The 18,024-nt window shown below is 45.2% G+C and overlaps 2 protein-coding genes across 2 annotated transcripts in view; one reads left to right on the top strand and one right to left on the bottom strand.

The window, feature by feature from the left end:
* LOC119297180 (putative receptor-like protein kinase At4g00960) overlaps nucleotides 1-6,273 on the top strand; it is a 14,607-nt gene extending 8,334 nt beyond the window's left edge. The window contains exons 2-6 of the mRNA XM_037575063.1: nucleotides 4,085-4,250; nucleotides 4,384-4,645; nucleotides 4,915-5,143; nucleotides 5,248-5,398; nucleotides 5,506-6,273. Of these exons, the coding sequence (XP_037430960.1) occupies nucleotides 4,085-4,250; nucleotides 4,384-4,645; nucleotides 4,915-5,143; nucleotides 5,248-5,398; nucleotides 5,506-5,721 (1,024 nt within the window). The 3' untranslated portion in view covers nucleotides 5,722-6,273. The remainder of the gene's footprint in view (nucleotides 1-4,084; nucleotides 4,251-4,383; nucleotides 4,646-4,914; nucleotides 5,144-5,247; nucleotides 5,399-5,505) is intronic.
* A 4,970-nt stretch (nucleotides 6,274-11,243) lies between these two features.
* On the bottom strand, nucleotides 11,244-12,587 carry LOC119296758 (type III polyketide synthase B-like). Its single transcript, XM_037574837.1, has 2 exons — nucleotides 12,377-12,587; nucleotides 11,244-12,295 (listed from the first exon to the last, which is right to left on the bottom strand). The coding sequence occupies exons 1-2, from the start codon at nucleotides 12,585-12,587 to the stop codon at nucleotides 11,244-11,246; spliced, it is 1,263 nt and encodes a 420-aa protein (XP_037430734.1).
* Nucleotides 12,588-18,024: the final 5,437 nt, after the last annotated feature.

An 18,024-nucleotide genomic window follows, 5' to 3' on the forward strand; every position in this document is an offset into this window, starting at 1 on the left:
CTACACAGTACCGCTGCCGTTCCTCCCACTCCCTTTCGGACAGGCAGCATCAACATGTATCTTTGCATAGCCCGTTGGTGGGGCATTTGGGTGCTGCGCTGTAGCCACTGTTATTTTCTGGATGATAGCGAAATACAAATAGACGAGAAAAACAATACCCGGCCCAATAGAGCCATACAAGCTTAAAACCAGGATTACATAACATTGAACATTTTTCAAATTGCACGATGAATATTTCTTGATAATATGTTATCAAAAAATATTTATGAATAATATTGAAAATTTTCTAATTGCACGTTAAATGTATTATTTAAATACATGATGAATATTTTCAATAATATTTTATTGAAATAAAAAATTTTAATAATACATTTTCTAATTGCATGTTATTTTTTTAATACACGATGATAGATTTTTAATAATATTTTATTGAATAATTTTGAACATTTTCTAATTGCATGTTAAATATTTTTAAATATATGATGAATATTTATAAAAATTCACAAACACATTTATCAAAATATCATGACAAATGCTTACATTTTTAGAAAGAAATATAAATAAAAAATGAAAAAGAAAAACTGAACAAAAACCGATAGAAACCACACATTAAGAAAATTATAGGTACATGAGCTAATATTATTCATCGACTATGATTAGGCAAGGTTTTGGAAACGCACCGGCAATTTCTGGGACATGGACATTCCATATCTAACATTCTGACAGCTGCTGAGTAGAAACGCCCTGAGTTTTAGTCCCAGCAAATGGCCTTCGGGTGACTGGAACGAAGCTCAGGAACTTCAGCGTGCCATCTTCCAGCGAGACGACAATGCCTCTGAACATGAAAGGTAGTAACAGGTAACATTATTAATCTACTAGAGTAGACAGAAAATATATATCTATAACTTGCATATATATGCAGTAAAGATCCGTTTGGGAGCTCGGTAGGACTTTCCGCCTGTATGGATTTTACCAATGTATTTATTTTACTAGGCACAGACGATTTCACTTGGTGGCCTGGTCACTAGAACTTGTATGATCAGCATATTAAAGTCAGTGAAAAATATGGAAGATATCAGTGAGCATATATTTATATTAGTTTCAGAACAACATTCGCTAATAAACTTCTATAACAAATTCTTTCATTCGGGAAAATTCCGATCAATTTGCAGGAGCCTAGCATGAGCACTGAACAACCAGATGTATGGAAAATCCGTATATGTGGATAACTGGGTTACCAAACACTGAGAAGCAATATAATGCCCTTATTACCAGTAAAGAGTTTGAAGGCTGTTGGCACGATCCGGCGCTGTGGCATCGAGAACACGTCTGCCTGAGCGCCTTCTTCATGTAGAGTCCCGGGTCGATGATGACGGGCTTCGCCCTCTGAAACCTACACGCCCAGATTCACAAACCAACAAGAGCAGTACCTTGAATCATTTAGTTCATTATAGTTCACTGCACTTCTTCAACGATCTACATTTCATCAGAGAGATATAAAAGGAGGCACTGGCACAGAAAAGTGATTTATGGTACCACTACACTGCATTGTAGTCAACTCCATCAATAGAACCTCACGAGTTCCAATAGGAACAACAGAGATTTTCTTTTTCCCGAGCAACCGGCAGGAGCTCTGCCTTTTCATTAAGAAGATGCTTATTCACTAAAAGCAAACAAACATATTTGATTACCTTTCTTTCTGGTAGGATAACTAGTGCATGCGCCCCAGAAACCAAAATGTGGGTTGATCCTCTCAACAACTATCCTACTTTGTGGTCTAGATTTCCTATGCTTTATAGTATTCGCAATGACACAAACTGAGGGGCGCGCCTATATCTCGCCTTCAGCGGGTTTGGCTTTGGACTCGCTAAATGCGAGCTGGGCCGGCCCACGAGCGCGGGAGGCCACAACTTTTTGTTTTATTTTTATTCTAGTTACAAAAATCACTCTTTAAAAATATCTTAAAAATATTCAACAAGTATTTTAAAAACGTTGAACAAGTATTTGAAAAAATGTTGAAAACGTATTTGAGAAATATTGAACATGTATATAAAAATGTTGATCATATATAAAGTATGTTGAACAAGTATTTGAAAAATATTGAACATGTATATAAAAATGTTGATCATGTATAAAAGTATGTTGAACAAGTATTTGAAAAATATTGAACATGTATATAAAAATGTTGAGCAAGTATTTGAGAAAACATTGATCATGTATATAAAAATGTTGAACAAGTATTTGAAAAATGTTGAACATGTATATAAAAATGTTGATCATGTATAAAAGTATGTTGAACAAGTATTTGAAAAATATTGAACATGTATATAAAAATGTTGAGCAAGTATTTGAGAAAACATTGATCATGTATATAAAAATGTTGAACAAGTATTTGAAAAATGTTTAACAAGTATTTGAAAAATGTTGAACATGTATATAAAAATATTGAACAAATATTTGAGAAAACATTGATCATGTATATAAAAATGTTGAACAAGTATTTGAAAAATATTTAACAAGTATTTGGAAAATGTTGAACAAGTATATAAGAATGTAGAATGAAAAACAATAAGAAACAAAGAAAAGCCAAAAAATAAAAAATAAAAATGGAGAAGAAAAAAGGAAGCCAAACAAAAAATTAAGAAGGAAAAATAAAACCCAAAGAAGAAATGGAAAAGAAAAAAGAAATCCAAACAAAAAATCCTGTCAAAAAACAAAAAGAAAAAATTAACCGTGAAAACCCATGGAAAAACCGGCTACGTTTGCCTCAAGGATGCGACACGCCTAGTGCTAACCACGTGCAAGACATGGGTGCAGTTACCAGTAGAGAGAGAGAGAGAGAGAGAGAGAGAGAGAGAGAGTCACCTCCGAGGAGATTAGAGATTGATCCCACTTCTCCCATATCGTTTTCTTTTTCATTTAACCGTGCGTGAAAATGGGCCGCTCCAATTACTATACTCTTCAACAAGAGTTCGTACGGTCTCTCGCTTAATGCGAGAAATAGTCGGCGTGCGAGCCAAGAACCTCTAGGCTTTCTCAAAAATAATAAAAGGGTTGGATTGTGGGCCGTTTTGTGCCTTTTTGGTTATTTTGGTTTAACCGATAACCATTTGGTGTTAACCAAAAAAAACGAATGCTAAATGGTTTCCTTTCCCACGTGTTCTTCCACTGCTCCAATCCAACTACTCCTACAATGTCATTCTGACAGTGCCCTTTGCTTTTAGTACTAGTATTATTTTGGATTGGTGCACTAGGTGCCTACCTACTGGAGTATTACGGGCTACGGGCACTGCATCACATCACACACATATCAATCATCAAAGTCGCCGGTTTGACTGGCGTGTATCCAGTCAGATCTGCATACTGTACACATAACTGCATTGCCTACGGGCTGGACCTGGACCTGAACAAATCCTGCACTGCTTCCTTCCTCCTCTCCGCTGTGACAGGCCGGACAGGAGCCTCTGGGCCTCCATCTGCCGCATCCGGTCTTCGTCTTCGGATTCATCAACGCCTTGCCGGCCGGTGAGCAATCTTAACTTGCTTCCTTAATTGTCTAGAAAGGGTTCAACTCCTTAGATTAGCTAGCTCCGCCCTCCATGTATGTATCGCCTTCACCTTGAGCTATCGTACGTCAAGTCAACAAACAGCCTTGAGCTATCGTAAATAAAATGTTTTAAACCAACATCTCTGGGAGGATGCGGATGTGTTCAACGATGTTGTCCAACCGATGTCTCATGTCTTCTGACGATGTGCTTCAGACTTGTCTCCTTATTCTCTTTTTGTCGATAATTTTCGTAAAGACCTTTCTCCTTGATTACTTTCTAGTTTAGCTCCCCCTTATAGCCTGCAGCTTATATATATCCTTCTGTAGTTTGGTTAGCCTGTAGCTATTCGCTGTATCAAACTTTTTTGGTTTTTATATTTTGTTGTAATAAAGAAAAAGGACGTCCAATTTTGTTGTATATATCCTTCTATAGTTTGGTTGCCGCTTAATTAAAGTTAAAAAATGGTTCAGCCTGATATTTTGCCCACCGTAGTCACTGTCAAAAAACAATGTTTAAAATCAGATGCTATGTCTAAGGGTATACATCACCAGTGAGCCCTCCAGTGGAGCCCCAAACCCAATAGGCTTTTCACAGAACCAGAGTTCAGAATACGCTGTATCATTTCAAATTTTGAAAGGAATGACAAATAACTTCTGCACTGATCGAAAACTTGGTGAGGGTAGTTCTGGTGTGGTGTATAAGGTAAGCTTATAGTATAAACATTATAGTACTTACTTATTTTGTTTGAAACTTTGTCTCCCTTCCATAAATAAGATATGTGTAACTAAAGTTGATCCAAAAATGCATATTCATAATAATTAGATACTTTAAACAGGGAGTGCTAAAAAATCAGGAAATTATTGCTGTGAAGAAGTTCGTGCCATCATGGATGCCTGGTTCGCAGGAGCAATTTCAGAATGAGGTTTATCATCTTATGATGCTTAAACACCCCAATATAGTACGATTTCGAGGCTACTGCTATGAAACACGGAATGAGGTTAAGCTGTGCAATGGGAAACGTGTCTTCGCCGAGGTGGCTGAAAGGTTACTTTGCTTGGAGTATCTGCCCAAGGGAAGCCTTGATAAATATCTATCAGGTACCACATTCAATATGGCAACATCTTTCTTTATCTTTATTTGAGTTGTAATTTGTGAGGTCCGAGCATAGTTCCTAAGAACTGTATTGGTATACTAGTGTTACAAGAACTTAATAGTATGTGATAATGATATATTATACGAGTCCATAATTGTCAAACGAGAACATAAAATGGAATTTTGTAGCACTCATATATTTTTTGGATAACAACAATAATGGATTTTTTCTGCAACATATCTGAGAATGCTCTACTTCTGGTTACAATTGCAGATGAATCTTCCGGACTTGATTGGAGCACACGCTACAATATAATCGAGGGGATTTGCTATGGGTTATGTCACCTTCACGAGCAAATTGATAAGAAGATCATTCACTTGGACCTTAAACCAGCGAACATATTGTTGGATGATCGTATGGTACCAAAAATCACAGACTTTGGTCTGTCAAGACTACTTGATCAACAACAAACACTTCACACTGAATCTCGCCATGGAACATTGTGAGTCAATGCGACTTTTAAATCCATTACTTAGCCAAAAGCAAGATGTGTTTTCTCTGCGGTAAATTTTTACACTTCAAATTTCTTTTCATGTTGCAATTCAGTGGTTACATGCCACCTGAAATATTTCATAGAGGTACAGTTACATCTAAGTCAGACATATTTAGTCTGGGTGTAATAATCATGGAGGTAATAACCGGGCGCAGGGACTACCCAGATGTTACTAGAGAATCTCCGGATGATTATATCGAGCTTGTAAGGAAAAGTTGTATCACATTTCAAAACGACAGTTCTTTTCCACAAAGAGTCAAAGACCATGGTGCACTTTACATTTGATACTAACATTGTAGCTGTTTGTTCAGGCACTTACAAAATGGAGGGTTGTGTTGCAAAGATCGACATGCGACGAGTCTCTAGAAACATATTGCAAACAAATAAAGAGATGCATCCAGGTAGGTCTAATGTGTGTGAACCCTGACCGCACCAAAAGGCCTCCGATAATGCAGGTTATCGATATGCTTCAAGGATTGAAAGTTATCGACTGCAACATTATTGATAATGCAACGCAACAGTATTAACAATGTAATGTCTTCGTCAGGCCCGGTATGATCACTTAACGGCATGTTCTTAGGTGTACTTGCTAAGTCTTTCTTCTTTCCTTGAGCAATGTGGTAACGGCGCAGACCCCATAGAAAGTACAAACTAGACATTGTATTCTGACATTTGTGTATCTAGTACCTGACAACCTTGCACCCATATGCAGTGTGGTGCGCCACTTGATCAACGCCGCCTTTGAGAGAATCATGCAAGGGGCAGGCGTTATCTTGGTCGGCTTCTTCGCGCATGCTACTGACCCTTTGTCAGAGAATAGTGTATGTTGCAACCTGCAAGCGTCCCCCAGCATTGCTTCATCTCTGCTGGATGGCGTTTTTGTCGTTGAAGCTGAATATGAACCAGGCCGGTGGGGGTTGTTGCCCGGCCTGCCCAAACCTGTACACTAGTTGTTTTTTGCTTATCTCCGATTTCGAGGGATGTGTCCCCTCTCTATCTTTGCTTAGGAATGTTAGTTGCCCTTAATTTGAACTTCTAAGGTCGGTGTATCCCTCGTAGGGGGTTAGTCATCCTTAGGGAGCTGAACTTGCTACCTTAACTCGTTCTCGTGCGTTGTTTTCGTTAATGAAATCGGAGCTCCAAAAAGAAAAACCCTCTACACTACTGTTTGCGTATTAGCAATACTGTAATTGTTAGAACCTGGATGGAACTGGAACGGAACGTGACGTTAGTTTTGCAATCCGATGGAAGGTCCTGGAGAATGGCCTCGCTCGTATTTATTTATCTCAAGTTGTGTTCTGGAGCTCTTAATAAGAGCAGCTCAAGGGACTAGTTAGATGGGAACCAACCACGCTGGGAATGTGTAAAATGAAACACAATGTTGAGGTCCTCTGTTTCTTCCAACTGAACTGAAGAATTAAGCCGTATGAACGCAGAGTTGCAGAGAAGCTTCGCATTTGCTTTTCATGTATCTCTTTCCACATATGATATGTGCAGGACATCTATCAAATTTCTCCATCGGCCGTAGGAGACTGGGAAGCTAGTCGAACCCCCGGCCGGGGCCTGCATCAGCATCATCGTGGCAGGAGCGCTGGAGACCTGTCCGCGGAGGGTTTTTTTTTTTTTAGAGAAAATGCCAGGTCCGACTTTAAATTAATAAAGTCACCAGGCAACATGAGTCACAACCAAACTAACCACACAACAACAGTATCACCCGGCCCGAGGATAAGCAAAAGGACAATTTTAACTGGGAAAGGCACAAAACGAAACAAGGGAGCAGCAGCAGCTAGGACATCCTGGCCCCATCCCTTCCAGATAGAGATATAGCAGTTGCACACACTCGGTCGGTGAGGGCCACTACAACCGCCTTTTCCTCCTCCTTAATCAGAGATTTCCACTGCTGCAAAAACATGGATAATTTGAAGATAACATTAGCCGCCGAGCTAGGGAACACCTTTTAACGGTAAACTTGTTTCTGATAGTCCACAAGGTCCAGCACATGGCCGAGAAGCCGGACCAGAAGAGCCTCTTCGTCAATCCCGACAAAGTAGCCGAAAGGAGGCAGAGGGCAGAGAAATTAGCAGGATCCCAGGAGACGCCCAGCCAGTCCCTTAGACAGCTCCAGAGTAGTAATGCCAGCGGGCAATGAAAGATGATGTGATCAGTATCCTCAGGGCTCCCGCAGAGAGAGCAGAAATGAGAGCACGGCCCATGCTGTTTCTTAATCTGATCAGCGGCAGGTAAACGGCCCCTCATTGCTTGCCACATAAAGATTCGGATCTTGTCACTCGGGCGAACCAGATGGGCTTGAACTTAAAAACTTAGGACCAGTCGACGGCACACGGTAGCACGACTTAACAGAATACCGGCCGGAAGCATAATGGGGCCAAGAAACCTCATCCCGCGCCTCCAAGAGCGCGGGGAAGAGGGCAGCGAGACGCTGCCACTCCTCCAACTCTGCGGGAGACAGGACCCAGCGGAAGCCCAGATCCCAACCAGCGGCCGCAACCTCCGTGATGGAGATAGCAGGCGACGACACAAAAGAAAACGGAGGTGTTGTTGTCGATGCATAACACTCCTGCCTTCCACCCTGCTGTAAATAAATTCACCCAATAATATGTGATTATACTCATCACATGTATGGATAGATGGCTCAGCCTGCGTCTTCTTTTCACATGAGAGATGAGATCACAAAATAATCAGACCACTAGTTAATCAAAGGCAAATTTTAGCATGCTCCCTCTTACCTCCCTTTTTCACGTGAGAGGTACGAGAGACCATGCTGAAATTTGCCAGAGGTTGCACATTCGGTGTGTGCACACTATGATTCAGTGTTCAAGAGTGAGATGTGGCAAGAAGATGCTACGGTTCTTTTACCAAAGAGGGCCCGGTCGATCAGTGAGCTAGCGCAAGAACCTTTCATCCATGTGAGTTTCCTAGTTTCTTGGGCCAGAGGCCCCAATCAGTGGTGTGACGACACCGACAAGCCCATACCGGCGCGGGTCAGCCTCCGGCGCCAATGATGGCCGCAGAGGAGGGCGTCCGTGACTGTCGCGACCTACGCTCACAAAGCCGGGGAATGATGGAGGCTCCACGAACCAGGCTGGACCTCTGCAGCTGCTTGAAGCCCGCCCAGATATGTGATTCAACCGCGTAGTTCACTTCCAGCTACCTGATCTGGGGCAAGTCGCACTCCCTCATATCTGGGGACGAACATTGTTTTTTTGTTAATGACACGAGTAAGATGGTGATTTGCGAAAACGGAATTGTTATTTCACATCTAGATGCAATATACTTACCTCACATCTAAGTTCAGAACCATTGATTTTGGTTGTCTTTAATTAATTCCACGCAAGAATCAGACAAACATAGAGTGAATAGCATAAAACTACCACTTTTCGTGCTATGGTACCAAAAAACTACCGAAAATTTGTTTGTGACTAATACCTACCACTGTTGGCGTCGGCTGTCTCAAAAAAACCCAAATGGACGAGTGGTTAACATCTGATCAGGTTTATGACAGCTGGGGACCACCTGTAAGATAACAGTTCGTTTGACCGTTTGTTTGGCCGTTAACTTACATCTGAGGCCTACATGTCAGTGTCATTCAAATAAAAAAATCTTCATTCCCTCAATTAGCAATCAGGTCCCTGAAAATAAAATAGAAAGCAATCAGGCCCTGAAAAATAAAACAAAAAGCAATCGTGTCCCCGCCGGCAAGCTCGTCGCCGGAGTTGATGCGGGCGTCGGCCGGCCTTCAGCGGCACCGTCCCTGCTGCTCTGCTGCACGCGCCGGAGCTGCTGCATTGGTGCACGCGGCAGAGCTCGAAGGCTCCCTGCTGCCGGCGGCGGGCGAGGCAGCCATGGCGAGCTCGCCTCGAGGCTTTGCAGATGGGGCCAGGCACGGCAGCCGTCGGACGTGAAGAAAGCGAGCTCAGCCTGAGTGGAAGGAGGCCAGCAGGAGGTGAGGGAGTCGGCCAAGCTCCGTCGGAGATGGGGCCGGGCGGCGCACGTGCCATAGGAGGCGAGCTATGGGGAGGAGGGAGGAGGGAGGAGGCGTGGGTGGTTGAGCTGCTCGCCGTTTGCCCCCGCACCCGTGGCGGAGGCCAACTGTAGCCCGTCGCCGTGGCCGGCCGTGAGGAAAGAAGAGAGAGATCACAGGAGGGGAGTAGAGAAGAAAGGGAAGAAGATGAAGCTTACCGGTGGGTCCCACATGTAAGTTAACGGTCAAACTAAACAGTCAAACAAGAAAGACTGTTTAGAATCACATGGTGATTTGGGTTTTTTAGACAGCCGATGCCAACAGTGATAGGTATTAGTCACAAACAATTTTTTGGTAGTTTTTTTGTACCATAGAATGAAAAGTGATAGTTTTATGCTATTCACTCGACAAACATACCGTATATACACTGCTGCAAGACATGGCTTCTCGTGGTTTGTTTCGCGCAGCATTCCCCAATTACGATTCCTTGTCTTTTAGATCCTCTGACGATGAATAATTCCCTGCTGCGCCTCCATATATAGCATAACCATTTCTCTAGGAAAAAGTACAAACCGTGGCAGCTTATTAGGAAACTTGTAAAGCGCTGCTTAGGCCACGGATTCGGCTTGCCTGCTTTCTTCCCATGCTCCCATCCGTACTCCCACTTCATCCTACGGCTGTCATTTTCTCTTTTTCTTTTCTAATCTAATCATCTCCCCCCTGATTTTCAGGGGGTGGGGCCGGGCCTTATTTTTTTCCAATCAAATCAAGCCACGTACGCGGGAACACAGATGGGAGCACGGGAAGGGAGCAGGCAAGTCTCGTCCTTAGGCCACACCCATATTGGCTATTACTATTAGGCATGGTTCTGGAAACGTACCCGTAATTTCTGAGACATGGACATTCCATATCAAATATTCTGACAATTTGCAAGTAGAAACACCCCTGAGTTTTATCCCTGGACATCGCTGGCAGTTCTAGGTAAGCTGAGGAACTTCCATGTGCCATCTTCCATTGAGATGACGATACCTCTGAACATGAAAGATAGTAACATCATCAGGACGCGGAGTTTCTGCTCCCGGGCTTAGCTGCACCCTTGCTGACGAAAAAAACCAAAACAAATACTAGAAAAATTCAAAAAATCATTTTATTTGTGTGGTAGATAATTTAGTGCGTGAGGTCTGCTCCAAATTTTAACTCATTTGGACATTTGAGCAGCCCTCGGCAAAAAAGATAAAATCAGGATCTGCAAAAAAATTAAGCTACTAGTAGACTGGAAATATCTCTGGCCTGAATATATACTCCACGGTAAGTCCCCGTTTGCGAAGTCAATAGACACTCGTATAGTTTTTACCACTGTATATTTTACTAGGCACAGACGGTTTCAGTTGGCGGACTGGTCAACACAACTTGTATGATCAGCATATTTGTATCAGTACAAAATATGGTACATATCAGTGAGCATGTATGCATTAGTTTCCAACCCTCAACACCCACAACAACTAATAAACTTCTAATACTATCAGATTCCTCTGAAACATACACATACAGATTAACAAACCAACAAGTGCACGGCCTTGAATCATTTAGTTCATGATAGTTCATCCCGTCAAAAGAGAAAAAAAGTTCATGATAGTTCAGTGCCTTTTTCAAAGCATGCATGCATCATGCCCATTTCAGAGAGACAGGAGGCACAGAGAAGTTATTTATGCTACCGCTGCATTGCATTGTACTCCCTCCGTTCTTAAATACTTGTCTTTCTAGGCATTTCAACAAGTGACTACATACGGAGCAAAATGAGTGAATCTATACTCTAAAATATGTCTACGTACATCTGTATGTAGTAGTCATTTAAAATGTCTAGAAAGACAAATATTGAGTAGTCAACTCCATCAATAAAACCTCACCAGTTTCATTGCTTATTTCAGTAGAAGCAAACGAACTCGATATTTGATTACCTTTCTTCCTGGTAGGTTAATTAGTGCACGGGCCTCAGAAACCAAAGAAATCATGACACGAACATATAATGTGCGCGCAACGCAAGCGCGAGCAATTCATGTCCTCCTGCTAGTTGGCCCCTAGGCGCGCCTGGAGGTTCCTTGCCAGGATCCCCTCGAAGGTGATCCCCGGCCCGAACGCCAGTATGAGTCCCCACTCGCACTCCTGACCCCCCTCCGGCTCCGGCTCCGGCGCCTCCGTCCTCTGCCTGCTCTCCTCCACCATGTTCTCCAGCACGTACACGATGGTGTTGCTGCTCGCGTTCCCAAAGTCCCGGAGCGCGCTCCGGCTCGCGCGCAGCTTCCCGCCGTCCAGCCCCAGCCGCCCCTCCATCTTGGTCAGGATCGCCGGGCCACCGGGGTGCACAGCCCAGAACATCTTGTCATACGTCAGCTGCTCGCCATGGTCACCCTCCGCAGCAGCAGCAGCAGGGTGCTCCTTGATCAGCTTCTGGCAGAAGGACTCCACGTGCGCCTCGATGATGTGGGGGAGCTCGCGGCCCAGCTGGAACTTGATGCCCTCCTCCGTCAGCCGGCCGTCGATGGTCTTCTCGGTGTCGGGGAGGAAGCGCTGTAGCGCCGAGTAGAGCTCGAAGAGCGGGCGCTCCTGGTCAGTGGGGTCGGTGCCGACAACGGCCGCGCCCGCGCCGTCGCCGAAGAGCGCCACCCCGACGAGGTCGTAGGGCCGGTCGGGGCTGGGCGGGCGGAACCCGGCCACGGTTGTCTCGGAGGTGGCCAGCAGGACGCGCGCGCCCGGGCAGCTCTCGGCCAGGCCCTTGGCCACACGGAGGCCCGCCACGCCGCCGGAGCACCCCGTGAAGGCCAGCATGACGCGGCGGACGTCCGGGCTGAGCCCCAGGGCGCGCGCCAGGTGCAGGTCCCCGCCCGGGAACCGCGCCTCGCTGGACGAGACGTAGACGAGGTGGGTGATCGCCGACAGGTCGCCGCCCCACGCCTTGATGCAGGCCAGCGACGCCTCGGTGGCCATCTGCGTCACCGCCTTGTTGGAGATGTCCAGCCGCTGCTTCATCGTCGGCAAGCCCTCCTGGGCCAGCTCCGGGTAGCTCTTGAGGATCTCGTCCGACATCACCACGTACCTCGTCTTCACCGTCGTCGTCTTGCCTGCATTGCATTCATATACTCATCATGCATCAACAAAAGAACTTGCCGAAATGGAAACAGAGAGAATTAGTGGTTACATACATAGCCTGGTGAGCTTCTCCTTGAGCTCGGGATCCTTGCAGTTGGTGTTCCTCATGAAGCCCTCGACGACGTAGTCTTGCATGACGAGCTGCTGCGGGAAAGCGTGGCCCAGGGCGAGGATCGTGGCCTTGCCGGGGTTGGGGGCCAGGCAGGTGGCCTGCTGCTGCTTGTTCGCCGCCGTCGTCGTGTCGACATCCCTAGCGCTCACCATGGTCGTGTGAGGAGGATTGGATTGATGCAAGAGGATGGAATCTCAGTGCCGGAGGAGGAGGGCTAATTAGCTGCTGGTGGTCCAGAGATTTGAAGACTATATATACATATACTCTCCTCTTGTTTTCTTCTCCTCTGCTTTAATTACTTAGGATGTATCAACCAGTCTGTCTAGTTGAGAGGCACCAAGTGCGTGCATGTATGCATGACAAGCAAGGTTGGTGGCCAGCAAGCAGATAACCTACAGGTTGTTTACTGGTAATCGAGGATCTCAGTACCAGAAGCAAATAAACAACCATGTGTACTCCGAAGTGTCTTCCTTCCTTCTAGGCCGCCCTTGTCTAATAACACCATTTGATTTAGGTCTACCTATCAGTTTCCGACGAACCCTCAACGGAATCATTCCCTTCTGGTATTTTTCTAGGTCTTCCTCTCCTACTATACGCAATCATTGGCTGATGAGGATGTGCCTCTTCAAACGGTGCTACGAGGCACCATGCTTGAATGATACCTCTGCCAATCAGTGTCACACCAAGTTTATGGTAAGACCAACCAGGAGGATGAGCAGCAACTACAAGATACTGCAGCAGATAGACGATCATGATCAGCTCCAAGTACCCCATAAGTTCTACTTATCGTTTTTTATATCCAGTAGATTCTTGCACTTAAAAACAAACCAAAAAATCCTATAGTTTCTTCTTTTTCTGATCGAAAAATTCTTATACTTCCTAAAAACATATACATTGCATATTAACTTATTGCATCAAAAGAGTTGTATATACAACAAGATACACATTGCATGTTAAACAAGCGATGATGGAGTTTTTCTAATTGCTAGATTCGGGCGGTGAACCAAACATTTCTCCGGATAGACTTCAAGACAGACAGGCACACTGGATAATAAGATGAGGAATAAACTCTTTTGATGTTACTGCTTCATGCTTCATACGTAGTTCATAATCATCAGCCTCGCAATTTACAGGAGGAAACTCTTTGAAGCCACGACTCACAAAATGAAGTCGGAGAGCTGCGGCAACACATACAGAGATCTAATCACTGTTGAACTAAATTTAACAGAGAAAAGTGAGATAGGGCAGGAATACGAGATCAGATTTAATACTAAAGTTGTCGTTTCTTAAAGTTTGGGGTTGTGATGCTTATATGAAAAAGTTTCATCCTAATAAGCTCAAACCCAAATCGGAGAAATATGTCTTCATAGGATACCCAAAGGAGACTGTTGGGTACACCTTCTATCACCAGATCCGAAGGCAAGTTATTCATTGCTGAGAATGGATCCTTTCTAGAGAAGGAGTTTCTCTTGAAAGAAGTGAGTGGGAGGAAAGTAGAACTTGATGAGGTAACTGTATCTGCTCCCTTATTGGAAAGTAGTTCATCACAGAAATCTGTTCCTGTGACTACTAGACCGATTAGTGAGGAAGCTAATGATGATGATCATGTAACTTCAGATCAAGTTACTACCGAACCTCGTAGGTAAACCAGAGTGAGATCTGCACTAGAGTGGTACGGTAATCCAGTTCTGGAGGTCATGTTACTTGACCATGACGAGCCTACGAACTATGAGGAAGCGATGATGAGCCCAGATTCCGTGAAATGGATTGAGGCCATGAAATCTGAGATGGGATCCATGTATGAGAACAAAGTATGTGAACGAAATATGCCCTAGAGGCAATAATAAAGTTATTATTTATTTCCTTATATCATGATAAATGTTTATTATTCATGCTAGAATTGTATTAACCGGAAACATAATACATGTGTGAATACATAGACAAACAGAGTGTCACTAGTATGCCTCTACTTGACTAGCTCATTAATCAAAGATGGTTATGTTTCCTAACCATGGACAAAGAGTTTTTATTTGATTAACGGGATCACATCATTAGTTGAATGATCTGATTGACATGACCCATTCCATTAGCTTAGCACCCGATCGTTTAGTATGTTGCTATTGCTTTCTTCATGACTTATACATGTTCCTATGACTATGAGATTATGTAACTCCCGTGTGCCGGAGGAACACTTTGTGTGCTACCAAACGTCACAACGTAACTGGGTGATTATAAAGGTGCTCTACAGGTGTCTCCAAAGGTACATGTTGGGTTGACGTATTTCGAGATTAGGATTTGTCACTCCGATCGTCGGAGAGGTATCTCTGGGCCCTCTCGGTAATGCACATCACTTAAGCCTTGCAAGCAATGCAACTAATGAGTTAGTTGCGAGATGATGTATTACGGAACGAGTAAAGAGACTTGCCGGTAACGAGATTGAACTAGGTATTGGATACCGACGATCGAATCTCGGGCAAGTAACATACCGATGACAAAGGGAACAACGTATGTTGTTATGCGGTCTGACCGATAAAGATCTTCGTAGAATATGTAGGAGCCAATATGGGCATCCAGGTCCCGCTATTGGTTATTGACCGGAGACGTGTCTCGGTCATGTCTACATTGTTATCGAACCCGTAGGGTCCGCACGCTTAAGGTTTCGATGACAGTTATATTATGAGTTTATACATTTTGATGTACCGAAGGTTGTTTTGAGTCCCGAATGTGATCACGGACATGACAAGGAGTCTCGAAATGGTCGAGACATAAAGATTGATATATTGGAAGCCTATGTTTGGATATCGGAAGTGTTTCGGGTGAAATCGGGATTTTACCGGAGTACCGGGAGGTTACCGGAACCCCCCCGGGAGCTATATGGGCCTTAGTGGGCCTTAGTGGCTCTTTCGAACCGCGGTGAGCTGCTGACCGTTTCCCCTTTGACCCCCCTGCTTGCTCCCGCCCTCTAGCCATAGCCCCGAGGTCACCGAGGCCGCCGTCCGCCGTGGCCGGCGAGCCCGCGCTCCCGAGCCTCTCGTGCTCGCTCCAGGGGCATCGACACGCTCCTGGCGCCTCAGGAGGCCGCCTAGCCGCTACGTTTGCTCGCTCGAGCACTGCAGCACCGGACTGGCTCGAGCCCAACTCCGGCCGCCGCCTGGCTCGACGCCGGCGCCATTCCCGGCCACCCCAGCAACCCCCACCATCACCAATGGATGCGCGTTGGCCCCAGCTAGCCCTAGGTCCAAACGGCGCTCGATTCCGTGGACTACAGTGCGAACCCGACGCGTCTCTGCCGCTCGGTTTGGTCATCGCCGGCCCAACTCCGGTGAGGTGACGTGGCGTCATTAGCCCCAGCTAGCCCTAGGTCCAAACGGCGCTTGATTCCTATATATTCCCTGTTTATCTTGTTTTCTTTTCTGTTTTTATGCGTTCTGTTTTTGCTTTTCTTTTTTCTTTTTGTTTATAAGTAGTCGGTTTTAAAGTTATTTTTGGGTTGTCGGGTGAGTGTAAATGTACGTACATACATACATACATACATACTATATAATACTTCCCCCGTCCTATAACGTAACATATTTTTTGACACTACAGTAGAAAAAAAATGTCTTACATTATGGGATGAAGGGAGTATGTATACTATTATATGATTATTCTTTGCATATTAGAAAATTTGCAATTTTAGTGCAAAATTGTTGTAAGTTTTTTATTTTCTTTTTGAGTGATAGGCACAGGTTGACCGACCAAAATTCGGCCGGTCGTCACGTAGCCCTCAGATCGCCCCACGCGCAGTTGTACGATGGATTTTCTAAGTGAACTTTTTAAAGTTTGACCAAGCCTATTGATAAAACCCGCAAAGATCTGCGATATCAAATATATTTAATATCAAAATCCAATTCATAATGAATCTGATGAATTATATTCGTTTTTTAATAAGAAGTTGATAAATTTTGTTAAAACTTGGTCAAACTAGACAATAAATATGATAAGCCAATTTGGGCTCCAGCCCAGTAAACCCGGCCCATACATTAGCTGATCCAATGTGATGAGTTGCCGGACACGGAGAGCGTACGCTCTGCCTTCCCGCGCGAATCCGTGTCCGACCCGCTCTGTCTCGGCCAGGATCGAGTGCTTAAATTCTCACGCAGCAAACCAAACCAAGCACCGGTAGCAGCAACAACGAGAGCCCGCCGGCGATCGATCGATTGCAAGAACTCGAGCTACTACTGGTTCACGGCGAGCCGGCGATCGGTTGCTTGCAGATCATGGAGGCGGTGAAGAAGAAGCAGCTGGAGGCGCAGCTGGAGGCGGCGGACAAGCTGCTCGCGGCCGGCGACCTCAGGAGGGCCAAGATGCACGTCAACATGGCCGTGGCCATGGACCGCTACGGGGCCTGCCCGGAGGCCCAGCGCGCGCGCGCCGCCTACAGGGTCCTCGCCGCCGACAAGGCCAACCACTACGCCGTCCTCGGCGTCGCCGTGCCGCCCGGCGGCAGGCCCACCAAGGAGTCCCACGACGCCGTCAAGTCCCAGCACAAGGCGCTCTGCGACATGTTCGACCCCGGCAAGGCCGGCGGCACCAGCGCGGCCATGGCCGGCGCGTTCAAGCTCGTCAACCAGGCGTTCGCCGCGCTCACGGACATCAGGAAGAACGAGGGCGCGGTGCCGGGGAGAGCTCCCGCTCCTCGCCACCGCCTGCCGCCGCTGCTCCCGGTGCCGCGTGCCAAGGCCAAGGCGGCGGCCGCGCCAGCCCGGGTGGTCGTGGTGGAGGCCGCCGCCGACGAAGATCCTCTTGCTGCTGTCTTCCTGGACAAGCCGGTGGTGCCAGAGCACAAGGGGCATGACGCAGAGGCAGTGGAAGACGAGGAGGAGGACTACAACGCCGGCGGCCGCGGCCGCGGTGGACGTCGTTAATTAGGGAAGGAAGGCCGATCAATCAAGAGTCACTAAAAATATTAGTCGGGAGTAGTACATTGTTTGCTTGTTTAGTTCAAGATGTTACATTGTTTTCTTGTGTTTCTTCTTGAGTCAAGTTGATTTATATGTACCCTGTTTGATTCATGACTTGGGATGATCATGAGATTTACCGGCAGTGGATTCTTTTTGTTTGCAATTCGAATTTGTTGTGGAATTGATGGTCGAAACTTCCTAGTTCAAATGGATGAAGGCTATGCTACGCTAAATGTGCAACCTGTTGTTCGTCAACACACTTTGCTTTTGCTAGCCAGGATGGCTTCAAGAAGTGGCTAACTCCGATGAGACGGACCCAGACATTCAAATAACCAATTTTCACTAATCTAAAAAAACAATTTCACTACTACAACAATAACAACAACAAAGCCTTTAGTCCGAAATAAGTTGAAGTAGGCTAGAGCTCGAACTCACAAGATCTGGCAACCAACTCATGATTCTGACACATGGATAGCTAGCTTCCATGCACCCCGTGTACATGGCTAGTTTTTTGGTGATATTGCAGCCCTTTAGATATCTCTTTATGGACTTCTCTCATTCTAAGTTTGGACTTAAAAAACAATTTAACTCATTTCAAACAAATAATTTCACTCACTTTAAAAAATATTTCACACGTTTTAAAAGT

This window comes from Triticum dicoccoides, chromosome 5A (assembly GCF_002162155.2).
Source record: "Triticum dicoccoides isolate Atlit2015 ecotype Zavitan chromosome 5A, WEW_v2.0, whole genome shotgun sequence".
Lineage (NCBI taxonomy): Eukaryota > Viridiplantae > Streptophyta > Magnoliopsida > Poales > Poaceae > Triticum > Triticum dicoccoides.